The sequence below is a fragment of the Scyliorhinus torazame genome, chromosome 11 (assembly GCF_047496885.1).
Source record: "Scyliorhinus torazame isolate Kashiwa2021f chromosome 11, sScyTor2.1, whole genome shotgun sequence".
Lineage (NCBI taxonomy): Eukaryota > Metazoa > Chordata > Chondrichthyes > Carcharhiniformes > Scyliorhinidae > Scyliorhinus > Scyliorhinus torazame.
In genome coordinates this window covers 15,545,565-15,566,424 of record NC_092717.1, presented here as the reverse complement: position 1 = coordinate 15,566,424, position 20,860 = coordinate 15,545,565, and the positions used below count along the sequence as shown (strand labels likewise).

Here is a 20,860-nt window from a genome sequence, read left to right as displayed (position 1 = left end):
TTGTAATCCAATTCAATGCAAGGACGATAACGTGAGAAGTACTGATACAAATTTTGCCTGGCCACTTAAAAAAAAAAGACCTTTAAAACAGGATTAGAGATTATTTCTATGATATTACTTTCCTCAGTATTAACATATGAGAAAGATTTTTTAAAAATATGGCTGTAATATTTCATTTTTATGGGTAATATTAGGTGTTTCTTGTGTTTTAGTTTGAAGTTCTCAAAACAAATTCCTCTACATTGTTTTTCTGCCCCAGAAAGCACTTAATTTTGGCAGTATTGCATTTTTTTTGTCATTTCAATATGTTGGACTACTTTATTTTGGCATACATGAAATAAGAAACTGCATAGAAGAAACCTGTAAACTGTGCATCCTCGCAAAAAGGGGAAAAGGCTAACGTGGCACAGGCAGTTCTAATTTGGCTAAAGGCTGGTGGAGGCCCAACACTGCAAGCAAATGGCTGGTGGAAAATAAAAAATATTAAATATGAAGTCCTTCTGAAATGCAAGAGATCTGAAACAAACTCAGGTCTGCATTTCAACTACAATGCAGCTAATTGGAGAAATGTGATAGGGAAATGACTTAACTCATTAAGAATGCTACAGTAAGATTATCCAGAGTGTGTTAAAAGGTGGTACAGTAAATAAGTCTTTTGGGGGAAGGGAGTGGGGGAGAAATCACTGATTCTTGAATACTGCAGGTAGCCAATACATGGCTTCAAATCGCTGCTGAATATCTGATCAAACAATAACTCTGCCTGTACTGTGCGAGAAGATTGAGGGCTTTGCAAATCTGTTGAAGGTATGGGATTTGCCAGCTCTTCAAATTGATTTGCATGTCCACGAACTTCCTGGCGTGGAATAGGCCTTTATCCACCTTTTAGATATATTAACTCGCACAATATTATGACGGCTCTTTTAAGGCTGCTTAACCTCCGCATTGACAGTATCTTTTGTGAAACTCCCTCATACACTTTAGAGCCCCCTCTGTGCTGGCGAGCAGTGCTGGCTGTTGCTCTGAACACAGGGAGAAGTACCTGAGCACGGTTATAAAAACGATGTGCATTGAAGCTAACACGCGTTCCGGAAAAAGTCTTCCCCTTGAAAGCATCTTCTGGGGACTGACTGGGTCTAACGCTTTTGCCTCACCGGGAGTACCCGCTAATTTTTAAAGCCCTTGGACGAATCCTAGCTATTTCATTTTGCCGCGGGAATCAATTATGCCTTTTTTTAATCACATTTAATCAGTGCCACTTTTCAGTTACTGTTCTACCGAGAGGACGAGGCTGGGGATATTGTAAATGCAAAGGTGCCACCAACAGAAAGGCAGGACGTTCCACACAATTGGTAAATCACAAACCAGAGTCATGCTTTAGGTATTTCTCTCTATTGTGTAACTAAATGTTTGGGAAAGTAATCGCACAGGGGGAATTAAGGGCTGTAATTCACCTTTCTGCATTCTGCAGACAGTCATTAACTATTCGAACTTCTCTCGCGTGATTTATGTCGTCAGAACCACCAAGTTAAATTATAGCCACTTAGCTTCCAGCCTGGCATTTAATATTCACCGTTCCGACTGCTATCGAAAATCTGGGGGTGTTTTCCTCCTCGATTTCCTTTTCCCCTAAACGATGATCTGAAGTTCGTACATGTTCACACCCAGCTGCCAGAAATTGACACATTTTCCTTCGCCAATGTTACAATTTTCTACTGCCCCAAAATGTTCAATCGAGAAATAACAGCCAACTGGGTGACACAAATAGTCAAGGCAACTTATAACAGCCATCTTTCGCAGCAACTGTAATCCAATATCCCAATCTTATATTGTTTGTACATGGGTTTGAATCTCATTTGCACGACATATATCGCTAAATACGTACATAGCAATTAAAATTTACTAATCTATCAATCTGGGGGGGGGGGGGGGGGGGGGAGAGGCGGGGGGGGGGGGGAGAATGAGTTTAAATCAGGGTCAATAAATCACAACAAACTCTGGCGGTCTTCGGATGGCAACACAACCCTCCAGGAAAAAAAAATATGCAGTGTAGCAAACAATCCGGCTGAAATTATTTTAATGGCATTTCAAAAATATATATATATTTTTATGGTTTTGCTGACACTGCCTGCATTGTTGTATATTTCTTGTTCTTCCATCTACGGTCGCTTCTGCCAAAATCTCTTGGCGGCAAAATAAAAATTAGTTTGTTCCGTCTTATTTACAAACAGTCATTCAATAAGTAAAATGCCAAAGCTGCTGGCTCTACAGTGCGCAATCTCATTTGCAAGGCGTTAGCTTTGCAAACTCCTTCCCCAATGCTGCTGCTATTGAGGGTACAGATGGACCCTACTAGTGTGAGCAAGAAACAGACTCACCCCGCAAAAAACACTTTACTTACCCAAACAGCTATCCCGGGGCTGAATGGGTTATGTTAGGAACAAACTAAAGAGATTTGCTGATTTCAGAACTTTATCCGCAATTTGCTTAAATCCATTTAAATACAAACCGGTTTAAGTGGAAATACTGTGAACACATGTCACAGTATGTATGCCAGGCAAATTAAATGATATTCAGAGGGTGTTTCAAATAATTACTACCCGGAGAGTACCATAGAAGGTAGATTTCCTATTGACAGCCTATAAGATGTTTTTGTTAAAAATTGCATAATTCAAGCTTTTAAAAATATATATATATATTGAAAACCACACAACTTTTTCCAGAAGACTGGAGCCAGTTCTAAATAACTGCTCAGCTTAAATTGGATAAGAAGGAAACTAATGTGTGTGTTACTTGAAGCCGAAGTGTACCAAAATGTGTCCTTGTAAGTACAGCCTGACTGAAAATTTGTGATAAAGCACCCTCTCCTCTGTTGAATAAATGAATTTTCTTTTTTAACTCTTTGCGGTGCCGTGAATGCTGTGTGGAAAAGGATGAATCACCGCAGATAGAACTCACGCTGGGAGACAGGAGGAGATAAATAGGGATTTCCCACAGAGTTTTTTAACAGCGCGGGAAAAATTCCAGATTGAATGTCAGATCCCACCGCGGGCCTTTAGGCAACTCAAAAGGCTGCCAGCAAGACGCTGAACAGAGGAGGGCAGTCTCGCTATGCTAAACCCTGTCACTGACCTGGCACATTCATTATGGTCCATTCAGTGACCCAAGATTCAGGATCTGTAACATGGAACCACCTGTGGTACAGTCTGCAATAGTATTCTATTGGAACAGTTGCATTTTCTAAGTATTACAGCACTGCTTTACTTGGACAAAACAATTAGCCTCTTTGTACACAAAACGCAGATGTGGAGAGGGCTAATACATTCCTACTCTATGCACGTTGAAAGAGTAATATGTGCAATACTGACTGAGATTTTCTTAGTCCTGAAGTACCTTCCCAACAATTTTCCTTCCAACAATGTAAGTTTAAAATAACTTGTTGCTCTTTCTAGAATTCATGTGCGAATAAGGTGTTTATATATAAAACATACTGAATACAATGGATATAACCTGCTAACAAGCATTACCTAGACTTCTAGTGGGTGGTCTTAAGGTCTCCCAAATGGTTGATTAAGAAGCTAGAGAACAACGGGAGATTAAATGAAGAAAACACTGAGCCTTTCTCACTGTGTCATTGTCCACCAGCCATTAACAGAACGCTGGACTTAATAGGAAACACTGTAAAATTGAAAGCTGAAGCCGACCCACAACAAATTAAAAACTTTCAGCATCCCATTGCAAACAGTGGTTCGGCAGTAATGTGCCAACAAATGGTTCTGCCTCTGCACAAAACAGCTCGCTGGTCAGTTGGTGAAATGGCCCCGGATTGCAACCATCACAAAAGGCATTCTTCATCTTTCAACCATATATCCTGGACCGTTACCCCACCCCACCCCACCCCCACCCCACCACCTTCAAAAAGAAATGATCGCCAATCATCAACTGCCACTCAATATTCCTACACTGCACAGCATGTGCCCTTACCTGAAGAGGAATAACTAAATGTCACACCATAATATCAAAATGTGGTAAATGCAAAATTGGTTCTGTACCTGCCTGATTTTGAGATGGTTTCTGTACTGCTCCACTAAAAGGCAGCACCAATGCAAATCAACAGTATGGCAGCGATCCTGCTGTTTTGAAGGTCCCACCTCAGTGATGTCATGGGCAGGGAACTGATACATTCAGAGCCAGCTACATACACCTTCCACTTTCCTCAATACTCTCAATCACATCCCCGGTCCCAGGTTGTGTTTTTTTTTTTTTGTTTGCAGCTTTCACACCCAGCCATAATTCTCCCTTCTTCACTGGCATGTCAAGAAACTCAACACTTGCCAGCAAGCTTGAGACACCCTTCGTCCATGACGTCACTCCCAGGTGATTTCGTTTTGTGCCCTGATACCAGTAGCAGGAGAATGAGTAAATAAAACAAGGCAACAATTGTTTTCATCTTGATTCTGGAAGTAAGGAAAGGGACCCCGTCAAGTACAGAGTTAAAAATCCCCTGACCTCAACACATCCACTTGCAGAACATGAACACCAAACACAAAGTAGAAATAAGAGATGCATCACACAATGTACCCCCCCCCCCCCCCATAAACACTGACGCCAATCGTTTTGCTCCAAGCTTACAACAAAAAAAAACAACATTTTGCACTTGGAGGGTTAAAAAAACCCAGCCGAGCAAAATTTTCCCTACTTAAGGTCTGTAAACACTTCTCTTCATCTAGATGGGCATGTGATAAGCTGTGGCATGTAAGAAACTCACTGGGATCTCTGTTTAACACTCAAATTCAGTGTTAACACTTAACAGAACAGTGGTAAGCTGTGCCGCCAAGGTCAACGGCACAGATGTACTAATTGTATTATGAGTTTGACATCTAGTGGCCACCTCTGGCAGGGCAAAGCAGGCAAAGGTTAAATCAGCAAGCTCTGTCAAAGCGCTTCTAACTACCCACCCTCAGGGATAACCCATCAGATGCTTGTTGGCACACCATGCAATCCCACCTTTTCAGTGAAGCCAAACAAAGGAAACTAATGTGTTACACTGGACAACAATGCAGAGCTAATAAAGAAAGGAAGCACAAAAGGTCAAAACAACCCCAGTTTTTTTTCTCCTCTAAGCCATGAAGAAAACCGGTAACAAATTCCAACTATAGTCAGACCAAACCGTTCCCCTTCCAATCCTGGAACTGCACACCATTCTCTGCCGGCAAAAAAGCTCAGCTGCTCTTTAATAAATACCAAACTAAACAACTATGCCCACAACAAATTTCATTACTTCTATTTTTTTTAAAGAAATGGATGATATAACCTTCCCTGTGCAACTGAACCCCGCCTTTGTTAATATTTTGACAGTGCTGTCATCCACATAAAACGTCCAGCTCAGAAGTGGCTCGACAATGCTACATTATCAAAGCTGGTCAACTTATATTGTGACCAAAACAGGCCGTTTCTGCTCAATGCCTGATCAGACCGAAAATGCAAAGATAGCAGCAGTCAAAAAAATTAATAAAAATTAATTACTCCCAACAGCATCAGAAAAGAATGAGAAATGACTAAATTGTATGATAAATGGTTACGTATGCCAATCTCATACTGCTGGAACTAAGTCCTACTTAAATCTTTTCCATCTATCCAAAATTGTAGGAAGAAAATTGAATACCCATAACAATAAGAAAGGTTTTTAGAAAAAAATTCAAAGAGATTGGAACTTTTTGATTCAAATGTTCTGAAATAAAATCAGTAATATGCAACTCACTTGTATCATATATACGCTGGCTTAACAGCTGGAAAACATAAGCTTCCTTTTAAGCTATCTGTATCAAGACCATTTTGTGATCAGTAGCTTGAGACAACAACAGCCATTATTTACACAAGCTTTCTATATCAAGTTAGGTCCTCTCAAAAACTGAGTTCTACTAACATCTATGGCTGATCTAAAACAATATTTGGAATGGTGTTAAATAAATTATGATTATCAAAATAACTGCACAAGATGCCCTTACCTTGGGCAAACAATATTGTAACTGCAATATTTAATTTCCTTGGCCTGTACATTCAACACTTTCAACCTCTATAAATTCTGCAAAGTGTCCTAAAAACCCACCGATGCAATAGTTTCACCAAAGGGCAAAATTATTTTGTGCAATATTTCATTTGAAATTTCTGATCGAGAAAGGAGAGCAATCAAATGATCAGTGCAGCGTTACAGTATCTTATCCTTAGTTGTCGGAAAATTACACCTCCTTGCAGGATAACGCTGTGCATGCATTCATTTACAAGAGTGCGATGTGCAGAAACAAATACAGTAATTCTGACAGAGCTGGCGGCATCTTAGTGCTAAAGATTATTATTTATTTTCAGGAGGCTAAAGACCCCACAGCTAGTATTCATTGTCATGCCACCCTAAGTGACTGGTGTTCATAATAGTGGAACTGAAGTTTTTCTGTATCTAAAGGTGCAATTTAAAAAGGTAGGCTCATTAAAAAAAATGGTTTCCTCTATTATTTTCCTTTTGGAATAAGAATGCATTTCTTTAGGCACTAACAAAACGAGTGATCTACAAACATCATTGCTTTACATGGCCGGCAAAGCACTCTTGTACAAATCTACCACAGTGCATTGCATAACACAAATCAAGGGTTACCCCTTTGCTCAAACAAATTACTATACTAACCATACCACCATCTGTCACAATTTAAAATTAAATTATCTTTTGCTTCTTCTGTAATGACAATTTGAAATCCCTGTTGTATTTTCATTAATCAATTGCTAATGCAGCAGGAAAAGAAATGCACAGGGCAGTTCTAGCTGTGTGTACAAATTCAGTTAAAGCTGCTGCAAACTCTACTCGCTCTCAGCGAATGGTTTTAATTTACCAGAGCAGCAAGTGACAGAAACAGAAAACCAGTACTGTCCATTGATGCCTTTTACCAAGCCTATCAGCTATTGTACTAAACAGATTACTATCATTACAAATGACAGGTCATAATACTTCCCACAGAGCTATTTTTCTACAGTATTATCATTCAATTCTGCAAATATTAACACAAAACTGCACCCTGAGAGGAGTGTTTGTCTTTATTAAAGATGGTTTTTGAAGCATAAATCATTGAAGAAGCTGAGCCGTGCAGTGTGTCTGGGTGGAAAATGTTAGTGTCTCGGTGGCATGAGAAACTCTTATTTACATTGAACTCCTGTTTCTGTCCAAGTATTTAAGTTCCCCACTGTGTCATCAATCCTTAAACTAAGAGCTTTTCAACAAACAGCGTTCTTAAGCATTCGAAAGAACACACATTTAGTAGGTTAAGCCCCGCAGTAGCATAAATTAGTGCATTTCAATTTCTCATCTTTAATTCTGCAAAAAGTACATTTCTACTGGGAAGTAATTCCCTGAGTGGACTAGGCAAATGAAATTCCATTGTGAACTTCATTGCTTTCTTTTTGTTTGTCGCATCTCTAAATTGTGTCATAATAAGAATTTTCACAGCATTCATTCCAAAGTATTTAACAGCCCAAACCATGGAAAAATAATTAAATGACCCATTACTTCTACATTGAATTACCACGGGGCGTGGAGGCGGGGGGGGGGGGGGGGGGAGAAATAAAACCCAATTAAATAACAAAATGGAAATTTGACTGATAACGCTATTCGACGGGAGTGTGGGCGGGGGGGGGGGGGGTGGAGAAAATAAAAGCTGCCATTCATACCTCTACCTCTGAACTCCAATCAGTTCCTCTGTTGACTTCCAGCCTGAAGATGGTTACAATCTGATTAAACCACCGCATTATACCCAAATCCCAATGTGAATGTGCGAAAACTAACCTAAAACTTGCCCAGCAACCAATTACAACGTCTGCTTAAAAAGTCGTGTAAAAAATGTGTGTGTGTGGGGGGGGGGGGGGGGGGGTGCAGAAGAAAAGTTACCCCTTTCCCAATGCTGTAGCAGGGACACGAGTCAGGATTCCACAACTGGACCATGTTTTTACTTATGTCATTGGTGCATGGAAGTTTGTGGGTAAATATTTAACCACCATTACGAAATCTCGCTATTTTGCACAAGAATGCAGCAAAAAAAAAATATGGATTGTTTCTGAAGGCCCCTCTCCTATTTAGTGGTAAATCTTTAGAGCCCTCAAATCGTTACATGGTTGCAAAGGGGGTGGCTTGCGAGGGAGCCGGTTTACAGCTATTCAACAAACCACCATAATAACGGCAAAAAGAAAAAATCCACACTGGGGCGCAGTGTAGTCCTTTTGATTGTGAGTCTGTCTTTTTTTCCTCCCCCCGCCTTGCAGAAATAAATCCATTCACCCGGCCATGTAGTCATTGAGGACGATACAAAACAAGCCAAGTGTGAGAAATTCTACGTGATGGGAGTAAACAAAAAACATTTCCATGACAAAAAGATACTTTGCACTTAATCTACCTTACCATATGCAAGCTTTTCTTTTAACTAACCCCCCCGCCCCCCCCACACACACATACACCACCACCACCCCCCCAAAAAATAACAAAAATGTTGCCACGTTGAAAACTGGTCTGGACATGAGAGCGGGCCGCCAAATATATATATATTATATATATAAAATAAAGCAGCTCCACATTTACTAATTTATACATATGTAGAAAAATCTGTAAAGTCACTGGAAGTTTTAACATGATGGAAAATGCTTATTGTGCGAGGTTGCAGTGGATTTTTCCTCTGGTGAGGATTTCTTAGTCACCAAATGTTTTATAGAGAGAGAGAAAGGTTCAATGGACAAGCCCAAGTTGCTGAAAAACAAACCACGTTGACACGGCGTCCAATTGTTTTTTTTAAACCTCACTCTCTGCCAGAATTATTTCCCTATCTACGATTTATACATCTTTGATGACAAAAAAAAATGTAGGTATTATTGTTGTTGTTGTTAAGTGCCCACACACGGTGGCCGGTGTGCGGAAAGGTTGAACTCTTGACCACAATGCGGCTCTCTCCCACCCTCCCTCCGCCTGGCACGCAAGGCCTCTTCCACAGTTTAATTCTCACCCCGTTTCTTTTTTTAAGGGGAGGGGACGACTTCTCTCCCTCGCATGTTTCAACAGCAGAATGTCGCTGGCAAAGAGGAAAATGGTGCAGTAAAGTCGAATAAACAAGCCAGTCATGAAAAACTGCAGTTCCCTTCGACCTGTACATTCTCCGTAGTAACAAAATGAACACTGCTCTTTTGATATTTTTAGGATTTAAAAAAAAAACTTGGAATTATTCGGGTTTTTTTTGGGGGGGTGGGGGTGTCTTAAGACCATGGCAGGCAATGAAATGTGATATTGGCTGGATTTAAGGGTCTCCCCCTGTCAAATATATTGTGTGTGTGTGTTTAGTTCGCTTGAACTGGGTAGAATTAAAATTCGATGTTTTTCATTGAACAAATGTGTCCAGGAGTGCAGGAATGAAGTGAGAATTCAAAGATGGCTGGCAGGTCAATCTGGGAGCTCGGCGATCTGCTTGTTTTCTTCTAAATTCAGCAACAACACACACCAGCCCCTCACTGACCCCTTCACCCAACTCTTTCCCCTCCGCCACTGGCCCTCCTTAACCCTAAACTAAACCCTCGAATTAAACAAATACAATTGTTTTTTCTTGTTTAACAACAAGAAAACCAAACTCCCCCCCCAAAAAAAAAAACTCTCTACCCCACCCCCCCCCCCCCCCCCCGGCAGTCATCCTCCTCCAACACCAACCAACCTCCTCTATAAACTTCTGCCAAAGTCACACCAGGATGTCCTTTGCTGATCACACACACACAGTCTTTCTATTTAACACTCTCTCTCTCTTGTCTATCAAACACTTCAAAGTTACTAGATCCGGTATTCTGCGAATCAATAATCCTGGCAGAAAGAAAAGGATTTACCAACCAGTGGTGTGTGTGCTCACATCTGTTACTTAAAACACTCCAACTGGAAGGTTTCTTAGAAGCACGCAGCTGGGAATGAGAGAGGTGGTGTTTGTGTGTGTGTGTGTGTGGGGGGGGGGGGGGGGGGGTGTTGGGGAGGGAGAGAAGCTGTGAGTTAGCCAGTGGAAGGTTGTTATGTGTTAGGATGTGTGTATGCGTGTGTGTGTAAGGGGTTGATTTCCGGGGACCGCCAACCCTACCGCACCCACCCCCAACCCCCGAGTCCAGCTCCCTTTCCAGCCCGCGGTTCTCAACTCTCGCATTGGGCAGGAAGAAACAAGGAGCTTGGAAGCCCCTTCAACACACACACAACACACACGTCTCCAAAAACAACCAGCATCTCAACTTTTAAAACAAAACCAAAAATAAGGGAGAAAAAGATGCTTTGCAAGTGAAATATCACGCACGCATCACTTTGCAAAACTAGCCCAACACACGCGAAACTACTGTCAGATTGCGCCGCTCGCTCGACAGGCAGCCTTCAAAAATGTGTGGCAAAATGCTGCCTTTTCCCAATATTGCAATTTCGGTCTGAAGTCCACATTAAGGGGGGGGGAAGAGATGGAAGAGAGAGTGAGAGAGGTGTGTGTGTGTGTGTTGGGGGGGGGGGGTATATGTGCCAACATTACACAGAGTTTGCAAGTCACCACTCCAATCTAACGTGAGCTTTCTGCAGATACAGTTTTGTTTGGAGATGTAAAATCGCCCCAACATCACCATCACCTCCGCAGACACCTTCCTTATCCTCTGAAATGTGGGAGAGAGGGAGAGAGAAAGGGGGACAGGAGGAGGGAAGAGAGGAGGGGGCGAGAGAAGGAGGGGGGCACATAATAAAAGCTTGAGAATGTGGGTTTTTTTTGCATTGAAGGGGGGAGTGGAGAGTAGGGGAGACAAAAGGGAAAGAAAAGGGGGGGGGGGAAATCACAATAAAGGATGAGAGGGGGGGGGATTTGAGGGTGGTCGTAGAGAGAGAGAGAATTTTAAAAAAGGCAAGACTTACAATTTTGCGAAACTATTGCCACTGCTTCCTCGTCCGACTTGAGATGCTGGGGCTTGGCTTGCTTGCGGCGCGACATGGTGGTGGTGGCAGATACATCAGCAACAAATAAAAAAATAATGTTTTTTTTTCGCAAATACCCGAGTTGCAAAATTACGGAAATTAGCCGGGCAGGAGCGGCGCGAGTGCGCATGTCAGTATATAATTATGATTATCAATAATGCATTGCGATTAATCATCGCCACATCTGACAGCCGATTGGCTCCTGTCCAGAGGGGGGAGACACTTTGAGATTATTCAAATTAGAAACAAGAGAGAGACAGAGAGAGAGAGTCTGATCAATTACCGTCCACTCTCTCCCACTGCAGCCTCCTCCCCTGCTTCACAACTCCACTCCATGTGTGTAACTGACCAGACATCAAGGTACCCCCCCCCCCCACTCACGCACCCACCCACTCCTCCACCACCACCATCAACCCCCCCCCCCCTTTCCTTCTCCAAAAACAAAATAAGCCTTGGCCACACTTTCTTATTCCAGCAAAGCTCCCTCCAGAGTGGCACTCTCCTCTCTCTTTGTTGCAAAGTCTCTCCTCTTCCCTTCTTTCTTCCCATTCATGTCATGCTTGAGACAATATTTTTTTTTGCAGTCTCTCTCTCCCTCTCTTGATTGAAGGCAAAAGGGGTGGGGTGGTGGAGATGGAGGAGGGGGGGGGGTTGTCACAAGAATAGCTGGACGGTCAATTTCAGATTTTTGTTGGTAGATTTTCCCCCTTCCAAATGCAACACAGCAACACAACAACAAAGTTTTGTTCCCTCTGTCTCTCTCCCTCTGTGTCTGTGTTGGGTGTTTATGAGATGTATGTGTGTGTGTGTGTTCAAAGAGGGGGGGAGGGGGTGTAGAGGGAGAGGTAAGAGGAGCCAGAGGGCCAACGAGAAGCCACCGAGTCCCGTCTCCCCGCCGCCGCTTTCTCCTCCACGCCGTTCCTCTTCGCTGCACGGCAAACCGGTCGCTTCGGATGTCGGAGCTGGACGGGGCCGAGACGGCGTCTTCCTCTCTCCCCCCCCCCCCCCCCCCCCCCCCCCCACCCCCCACACCTCGCTACCGAGTGGAACGGAACAAAATCGTTTCTTTCTCCCCCCACCACCCCCGCCCAAAAAAGCGACAAAATCCACCCAGCAACAGCGACCCAAAAAATAAAGAAGAACCACACTGTTAGCTAATGTATAACGTCGGCGAAAATAACGATTGCTGTGGTATCTTAGTCCTTGGGAAAGTTGTCCGCGGGTTTGCAGAAGGCACTTACGGTTATATCCCCACCCACCCCCACCCCCACACATACACACACGCCAACACCCCCTCCGTAGAATATGGAGGGAATTTGACGGTAAGAGGTGCTGGTGTTATATGTAATGAGTGTTCTTGCGTGTCTCTATGTGAGTGCGTTTGGCACTGTAGCCGAGACAACAAGTTGCAGCTTTTCTACACAAGGCAGCACCAGCACAACAAACATTACGACGTGCCGCCGCTAGGATGTACCAGATACTGTATTTACTATCTGCAAACTCTCCAGAAACATCAGCACCGCTCCTCGCTTCTCTCTCCACCGCCCCCCCCCACCTCTCTCTTCACACACATCACTTTCTCATTTCCCCTTTATTTTCTGACTTCTATAAAGTGCCCACATTTTTAAAAGCATCATCTTAGGTGTGTTTCATCCCCCTCCCTCGTTTTCTCTAATTTCTTCCCTTTTCATCGTTAGCACAGACCTGCAAAGACAGAAAGAGAGAAAAAACAATACTTGAATCTCTGCGTTGCACTGCTTGGATGGATGGATGAATTGGCGGGGGGGGGGGGGGGGGGAGAGTGTGTGTGTTGGTAGGTCCTCCTAAATTGTGTTAGCACTGTTTCATCAAGAAACATTTGTCCTGATATTTCCCCCCTTCTGCTTTTAGGCATGAAATGCAATTAAAATGCGATTACAACAATAAACACTTGTTGAACTTAATACTGACACCGGCTCTGCCGCTGCGGCGCGCGGTCAGTGCACTTTGCAATATTTCTACTGCATTCGCCAGGCGGTGGAACTTTGACCCAGACAGACTGGAAACGAAGGGTTTGCACCGGGTTCAACCCTTGCTGTCCACCAAAGTGAATGATATTTAAGGAGAGGGGCTCTCAGCTTGGTCATTTTATTGCATTCAATATGCATTTAAGGAACGCGCTCTGTAACAGGTTATGCCTTAAAATGCTTCGCTTGATCCGAATTACAGAATTCTGAAATGACCGTAGAAGAGCCGATGAATTTCTAATCACTCTTGGTAGATGGTTGCAGTCGCGCACCTTTCTTTAAAAATTTTTTTTTTGTTGCATCATTTCTTAATAAATCATTCAATCCAAGAGATTAAGCGACGTGTATACAGCGCTGCGATCGTAGGACAGTGCGGTGATTTGAAAAGTGTGGCAACATTGCAAACCCAACTGTTTAACCATATGGCCCTCCGCGAATTAGGGCGAAATCATTTGAATATATGTTAAATAAATTAGAGTCATTCGTTAACTTGAAGCTAGGACCAATGTCCCCCCTACCACACCCTCCTCCTCTCTCTCCTCTGGTCTCTGAAACCTCAGTGGGAACTCACACTCAAGATTCACTGCTTGATATGAAACGCATCTTATTTTACAGAGATTTAATTAACTCTTAAAAGACACTGATTTGTGAGACGGTGGAATCCATCGAAATGTTAAGATTGTCACAGCGGCGCCTGGCCGACAAAACCTAAAATCAAAACGAATTCACATCGTAGATGTGTTTATTGTCTGCTTCCTAAAGGCTCCTGTGCTGTCTGAGAACCTTTCAAGTAATATATTGGATCTTCATCGATGCTCCTCGCTCAGATGTGAACACTAAGCTCGAAAGCATCGCGGTGATCATTTCAATTTTCGAATTACGAAAAGGTTTCGCTCCTTGGGAGTATCGGGAGTGGTGTGGGGGGTGTGGGGTGTGGATTCGAGTCTGAGAATTTATCAAATATGAGCGGAGTTTCTTCACTTGTAACTTGATGAATCTTCAGTACCATCGCTTCATCCACAGAGTCCGCACCCAACATTTTAATTAAAATATACAGAAATCGCAATTAAATTTATTGATATTGATACCATTGATATGTTTGAGGGCAAGTTTGAAAATAGGTAGTGTATGAAGCGACAGATGCCCCTACAGACCTTTAAAGTTTAAGGGGGGGGGGGGGGGCGCAATGCTTTATAATCTTCGAACTCCAATCTCTCGACTTCCCCATTCGTCAGCGATATAAGGTTGGGGAAGTATTAGACAGGTTAAATTATCAAGCCACTGTACTTTGTACCTTTACAAGACCGCAAAACTAATAGTGCTTGGGTCAGTTAATGCTTACATGAGCTAAATCATACGCTGAGTGTTTTTTTTCTTCTCCAAACTGATTTATATGAAAACAAAGGATCAATTTCTAAAGGTGGGTCAGGCAGAATCGTTTGGTCAGCAACTCCCAACGCATTCAGCTTGTCCGAAGATTTCTCTTCGCTTTTGCACATCGCTACGCCTGTATCATAACTTTCATCCCCCCCAATCCAGTCTCAAAACACAAATGTTAGCCTGTTTCCAAATATTCGGATGGTTAGACCAAGGGGGAGAGGGGGTTTGGGGAGGGCGTTAGGGTGTGGTGGAGAAATTGTAGAGATTGCTTTATTTTTTGACTACAGGTCACATTCTCCGAGTCACAAAGCAAATAGCGAGTGTGCTTTTGTGTGAAATATTAGCCAAGTGAGCGGCAATTAATTACACATCTGTCCTGTTCACGGGGCAGGTATTAACATTTACCCACATTACATATTGTTATTACACCGACAGATAATTGATAGCGTGGCCTGTCATTCTTCAACAATCACAATGATACATGTTTCCATCAAATGGAAAATCTAAATGCCGCTGCAACACGGCCAAAATCAGACGGCCCCCTGTCAAACATCAATTGTATTCATTATTTTCTCTCTTTTTTTTGGTGGTTGCTTATTGAGACTCTTTTCATAGCTTCTCTTTCAATCCCCGTACGAAGAGACCTCTTCTTTGACTGATGCTCGCAGTCCCATCCAGAAGGTTATTATTAGCCCAGCTTATAGAATCCAACTCGGTCAGAGCCAGAGAGAGAGAAAAAAAATCAGCTATTGATAATTGCAAGAATTGCAGCTATTGTATCGATCGGAGTGTGCCTTATTCCCCTGGTATGGGAGAGATAAGAAGACACACTATTTAGTAGAATATAATTTCTTTAGACCTATCTGCTTCGTACAGACTTATGATGAATAGCTGGTGTGGCTATAGTGCTTTATCAGACATACTCCTCCGTTGCTTCTGCACCCCCCCCCCCCCCCACCCAACCCTCCCCCCCAAAAAACTCCACTATCCCAACATTATCAATATCATTACAAAAAGCGGCCCGAATAAAGATCCACTCCCGATTACAGCGCTGCTTTATTATCTGACTAAGTCATCTTTATTGGGCCGATGATGGGTTTTGAGGAGAGGAAGGGGGGTGGGGGGGGGGGGGGGGCGCAGAGAGAGAGACACACACACAGGAAAAACAAAACTGTAATTTCAACTTTTTTTTTTTGTTGCCAAGCCCCACTCGAACCCGCAGCGGCAAACGAAGCAGTTAGCAAAGTTATTGATCAGTTCCTCCAACCATTGAGTAAAAAAGGACAACAAGGAACGTTCGACTTGCTTCCTATTTCCTGACCGGAATTATTGTTTCTACCTCCTCCTGCCCACCCCCTACCCTCCCCTCTCTGGCTTTCAACTGAAATGTTTGCTTCTCCACCGAACGAGTTTTAGTTTATTTAAATCTCGGTTTGGGAAAAGGGCTTTGTGCTTCTGGGAAGCAAGCGACAAAAAAAAAATCAAACGCACAATTTCTCGATGCGTGCAAAATATGTATATATCGAAATCCCGCCCTGTGTTGGCAGGATTGGCGTTATTTTAAAAGCACGGGGTTTGGGGGGGGTCTATTAGCGTTTACTGCATTGTGTGAAATTGAAAATGGGGAAGGGGCGCACAATTATTTAACAATCCCATTCAGGGCAACGATGGCAGAGGAAGGTTCAATTTCAATGAAATTGACTTTACACTGAGTTAAGATGACTATGTACTTTTTTTTTTTTACCGCCCGCGCACCTTATAGAGGAAACTTGCATTCTTCCACTAGCACAATCGGCAAAATAATAACACCGGCTGAAATCTCTCGGCCACCCCCCTGCAGAGTCTTGCAACCACAAGGAAAATCACAGTGGAAAAGCCCTCGCAAGAAAGCCGCTATCGCCACAACTTTTCAAAATATTGCACCTGGGTTTAAAGTTTCCGCCAGAACAAAATCCTTTAATAGTGCCACCGAGATTTTTATTCGCAGTTTGAACTCAGAGGCGCAATGACCTTTGCTAAGAATTAATGTCCCACCTCAATCCCCCCCCAAAACAACCGCCGTTTAACTTTAGTGAAAGTAAAAGTCTATATATTTTGTGCTACTGTACTTTGTAAACCGCTTTTGAACCCCCCCCCCCCCCCCCCCCTCATAGATTGCACGAAATAATATCAGAAACTGAGTCTCTGGAAGTGTTCTGTAATCCTTAAACAAAGTCTGAAGATTATAGACCAATGGACAGATTACACGTTTTGCACCGGGTTATATTAAATATTACACAGTTGTGCGTGCCAGACATTTATTATAAAGGAGCAGGTCATATTCATGAAGAATTGCCTTTATTTCAGGAAATTTCGGCGTGGTTTTCTCGTCCGCCTCCTTTTATTTATTTTTTGCTCCTTTTTGTTTTCGAAGCCCAAGAGTTGTGAATTACTGAGGCCACCCTAATTACGTTTGTTTTCTTGATGTTCGTTAGTTGGACTACAGCTGGGGCACCATGGACGCAATCTGTCTGCTTCCTGCAAGGTACTCCTGAACTGCTATGGCAGGAGGAACGCTGTCAATTGCTCAGACGTATTCCAAGTGATGCAGGCATCAAACAGGGTTCGTATAACACTTGGTAGTCTGATCTAATGTGTCTGTAGGAGAGAGAGTAAAGGCGATTGTAGGTTGTGCACGCAGCTTCTACTGTGTGCTACTCCAGATAGGAAGGTGGGGTAGCTACTGCTAAGTTAAAGGCAAAAGGGATGCGATGATACTCTTTATCAAGAAAGGTCACATTTGGAGCACACATCAATCTCTTACAATCTATTCAGCAGGCACCGCAAACACCTACCACTCTGATTCTGGATAGATGCACAGCAAACATAATAGATTGTTCTTCTGAGCAAGATATAAACTTTCTTTGGTTGCAATTGTTCAGACAAGAAGGTAAACACACACACACACACACATGTGAACTGCATGAACAGGTTGCTTGCATTTTGAAATTATTATTTAAAAAAAAATTATATTAAAATTCCTGTATTAGATAAAACTCCATTTTCATTGGGGAACTACTTATGAGTTGCAAACGATTTTCATAGCATTTAAATCAGACAACGTGTAGATCAAAGCTTTTCTTCCCCTTTCATGGCCCATCAGCAATGTAAAAATCTATTCCTCATTTATCCAGTAAAACATATCAACATGCTCAGGTTAATTAGTATTTTAACTTAGACATAAAATGTTTGAGTTATTTGATTGCAGGTAACTTTTCAATCATCTGTAAACAGTGAGGTGCTTTAGATTCAATGCAGATGATGAAATGAGATATTTGTTAGGTTTAGAGTTGCAAATTACATTGAATTGCAGGCAATTAAGAGCGATGAAATTGGGACTCAGTTAACTGTGCATTTTCTTTGCATTTGCATGGGGTGAGCTTGAAAATTCACAAGAACCTTATTCTCAAAAAAACTGTCTGCAGCCTCAATCTCTTTAACCCGCTGTTCTTGCAGTTCTCAGCTATCCTCCCTCTCCCTCCCCAAAATATCTGAGTTTATTTGGCTGAAACTTTGTCGAAGAAAGTGATGCCAGATTAAAATGTGAAATACATTTTTAAAAAATCACTCAAAGGTTAAACGCGGGAAAGAAAATCAATTAATTTAGCCTAAAAATGCAAGAATAAGCAATATTCTACTGACTGTATCCTGTTTAACTCACATGGATAATATGAAAGGGAAAAAAACATATTTGAACTTCATAACTGGCAAACACAAGTGGCTAATTTGATTAACCTTAACTAATAGTTGAATCACATTCATGATTGGCGTCTTCCTTTCTCTATGCACTGCATTATGTTTCAGCATATCAAACCATCTTTGTCAATTTTGTATTAATGTGGCTTTACTTTTAATAACTGAGTGCTTATTCAACCCGATTGAAGGCGACGGTTACATTTGTGAATAAAGACAATTGCAGTTTGAAGAGGGGATGAATTGTGTAAAACTGATTGTGAACATGGTCCAGAAATAGAAAGTGCCTATGCAACTATTTTATTTTATTACTTGACTTCGCTTTGGGCAACTGTTGCTGAAATTCATTTGTTGTCAGTCGATAGAATTGCTGTGGTTTGCAAAGCTACCATTTTAGTTGAAAACAAAAGATATATTTGCCTTGCTTTTGATTAATTATTTAAACAATTTAACAAGTTCCTTCGCTCTTTTGTATATCTGCCTGTGCGTGTATTGAGAGGGCTGGCTGGTTGTGGCAGAGAGCTTGTCACAGGCAGTTGCCACTCAGTGAAGTTTCACAAACATTCCTTCATTATTCATGCATGCTGTGCTTTATTACATACACCAGGTGTGAGCTCTGAACACTCCACTACACACAGGCAGTTAAAAAAGGTCAAATGTCACTATTGGAGTAATAACAATAAAAAACCTCAACAGCAGAGGTGTGTTGTCATGTGACTCACCACATGTTTGTCACAGAAATATTATCAAACAGTGCTCATGTTTTTGGCAAAGATTAAGAATGACCATTTCGACCGGGTGTCTTGACTTAGTGCAATGTGAACATGTTCCATTAAGACAGTAACAAGGCCAGAGTCTTGGCTACACTTAACAATATGGTTAAATTTAAACCGCCTTCCTACCTTTGAAATTATTACCATCATGCCCTTTAAGACTTTGTTTTAAGGTCAAGTGACCACAGCGTTGACAAAGTGGGTTCTGCATGTCTCTAAACCAATTAAATGCAGTGTCTTATGGTGTTTATTTTAGGCAAAACCCTTTCTAGCTTCTAACATTCTCCCGCAATTTACATTAAATAAAGGGTTGCGTGCAGTAAGGTGGAAGATATTTCTTAACATCACTTCTTATCTGATTTAAATTCACCACCTTTTAAACTCAATTTTGGCTTCCTAAAATTCAGTTGAAAATCAGTGTTTAGAAATTCAAAAACAAAATGATCATAATAATGAAAAATCACCATTTATTCTTAAACAAAAGTATCCCGATATACAATTACTCGCATGCCTGTAAATAATTCAAATTTTATTTGATAGACAATTAATGCAGAAAGCAAAAGCATATTTTGTTGACCTACCAGTGCAGAATTTTATTTCAGTAAATAAATTGTGTGTGTGTGTGCGACTTTGTGTCAGATTTTTCCAAGAGCTGAGCATGATTTTGCTCAAAACCATGAGGTGAACACCATCATTACTTTTGCTGTAATAATTAGCCAACGTTTTCTAATGTGTTATGCCTCTCCTGTAGCCATGTTAAACTGAAACGCAGTTTACCCCTCGTTGTTATGTCCTTAGTAATCTTGATAAAGTCCGATTACAAGTCCCCCCTTTTCTTAAAAGAGTGTGGTGAGGATCACATTCCATCTCTGAAATAACATTTTAATAGACAAAGACAGTTCTTTGCTACTGACTCTGCACAGTTCTGCCCTTGGGTTTGAAATCCTCCCTCATGATGAATACGATCATTCATAGCAGTTCAGTTGTTCTTTCACTTGTGTTGTGATAATTTGAAATTATTACTGTAATCGCCTTTAAAACTAAGCCTTAAATTCAGGAGACCGCAGCATTGATAAACTGGGTTCCACATGTCTCTTGACTGTTTCAATATTTTAACAGGGTTTTTCAATGTTTATTTTAGCCAGACTCCTCTCTCATGTTCAACATTCACCGTCATTTTAAATTAAATAAATGTAGCGAGACATGTGAAGGATGCTTTTTAACATGACTTCCCACTTACAAAAAAAAACTTCTGGTCTAATACTCAAAAATCTTTTTATCAATATGTAATGATGGGTTGAACAAAACCTTACAGGCACATTACTCACACTGTCCTATTTCAGTGTGGCTCCAGAATTGATGCTATTTTGAAGGATAATAGTCCATGGAGTCAGTCGAGAGTTAAAGCTGTCTGGCTTAATGGCAGTTTCATAGAGATTTTTTAAATCTGTGATGCATACAAAAGCCATTTCTTAAAGACATTTATTTTAGATTATAAGAAACAACAAATTGTGGATGAGTGGGTAAACTGTAAAACGTCACTCTGGAGTAGAGTAGAGATGCGACTGGTTAACTTGGAAAAAGCAAGGGCAGCACGGTGGTGCTGTGGCACACTGGCTAGCACTGCTGCCTCATGGCGTCGAGGCCCCAGGTTCGATACCGGCTTTGGGTCACTGTCCGTGTGGAGTTTGCACATTTTCCCCGTGTTTGCGTGGGTTTCGCCACCACGATCCAAAGATGTGCAGGCTAGGTGGATTGACCACACTAAATTGCTCCTTAATTGGAAAAAATGAATTGGATACTCTAAATGTATTTTAATAAAGAAAAAAAACTTTGAAAAAGCAAAGGGAAGACTCGCGCTCAGAGAATGCAGGAAGTTTCAGGCAGTGCTAAGTTGACTGACCTCACTGGGATGACAGTAGGGTTGCTACTGTTAAGAAGCATCTTTCAGCACCCTGGGCTACAAAGGAGGAAAT

General features: G+C 41.8%; 1 protein-coding gene and 1 long non-coding RNA gene across 13 annotated transcripts in view; one reads left to right on the top strand and one right to left on the bottom strand.

Moving 5' to 3' along the window:
* sall3a (spalt-like transcription factor 3a) overlaps nt 1-11,351 on the bottom strand; it is a 63,720-nt gene extending 52,369 nt beyond the window's left edge. For 5 of the 12 annotated variants that reach the window (XM_072466969.1, XM_072466979.1, XM_072466976.1 and 2 more), the window contains exon 1: nt 10,934-11,351. In XM_072466969.1, coding sequence (XP_072323070.1) covers nt 10,934-11,123 — 190 coding nt within the window. In that variant the 5' untranslated portion in view covers nt 11,124-11,351. Of the gene's footprint in view, nt 1-4,049; nt 4,455-7,710; nt 7,796-9,895; nt 9,913-10,933 lie in introns of those variants that run through there. The other 7 variants (XM_072466972.1, XM_072466970.1, XM_072466971.1 and 4 more) reach the window with 4 other exon arrangements.
* A 5,347-nt stretch (nt 11,352-16,698) lies between these two features.
* Nucleotides 16,699-20,860, top strand: part of LOC140385978 (uncharacterized) — a 94,540-nt gene continuing 90,378 nt past the window's right edge. Inside the window, exon 1 of the long non-coding RNA XR_011933499.1 lies at nt 16,699-16,981. This is a non-coding gene — a long non-coding RNA (uncharacterized lncRNA). The remainder of the gene's footprint in view (nt 16,982-20,860) is intronic.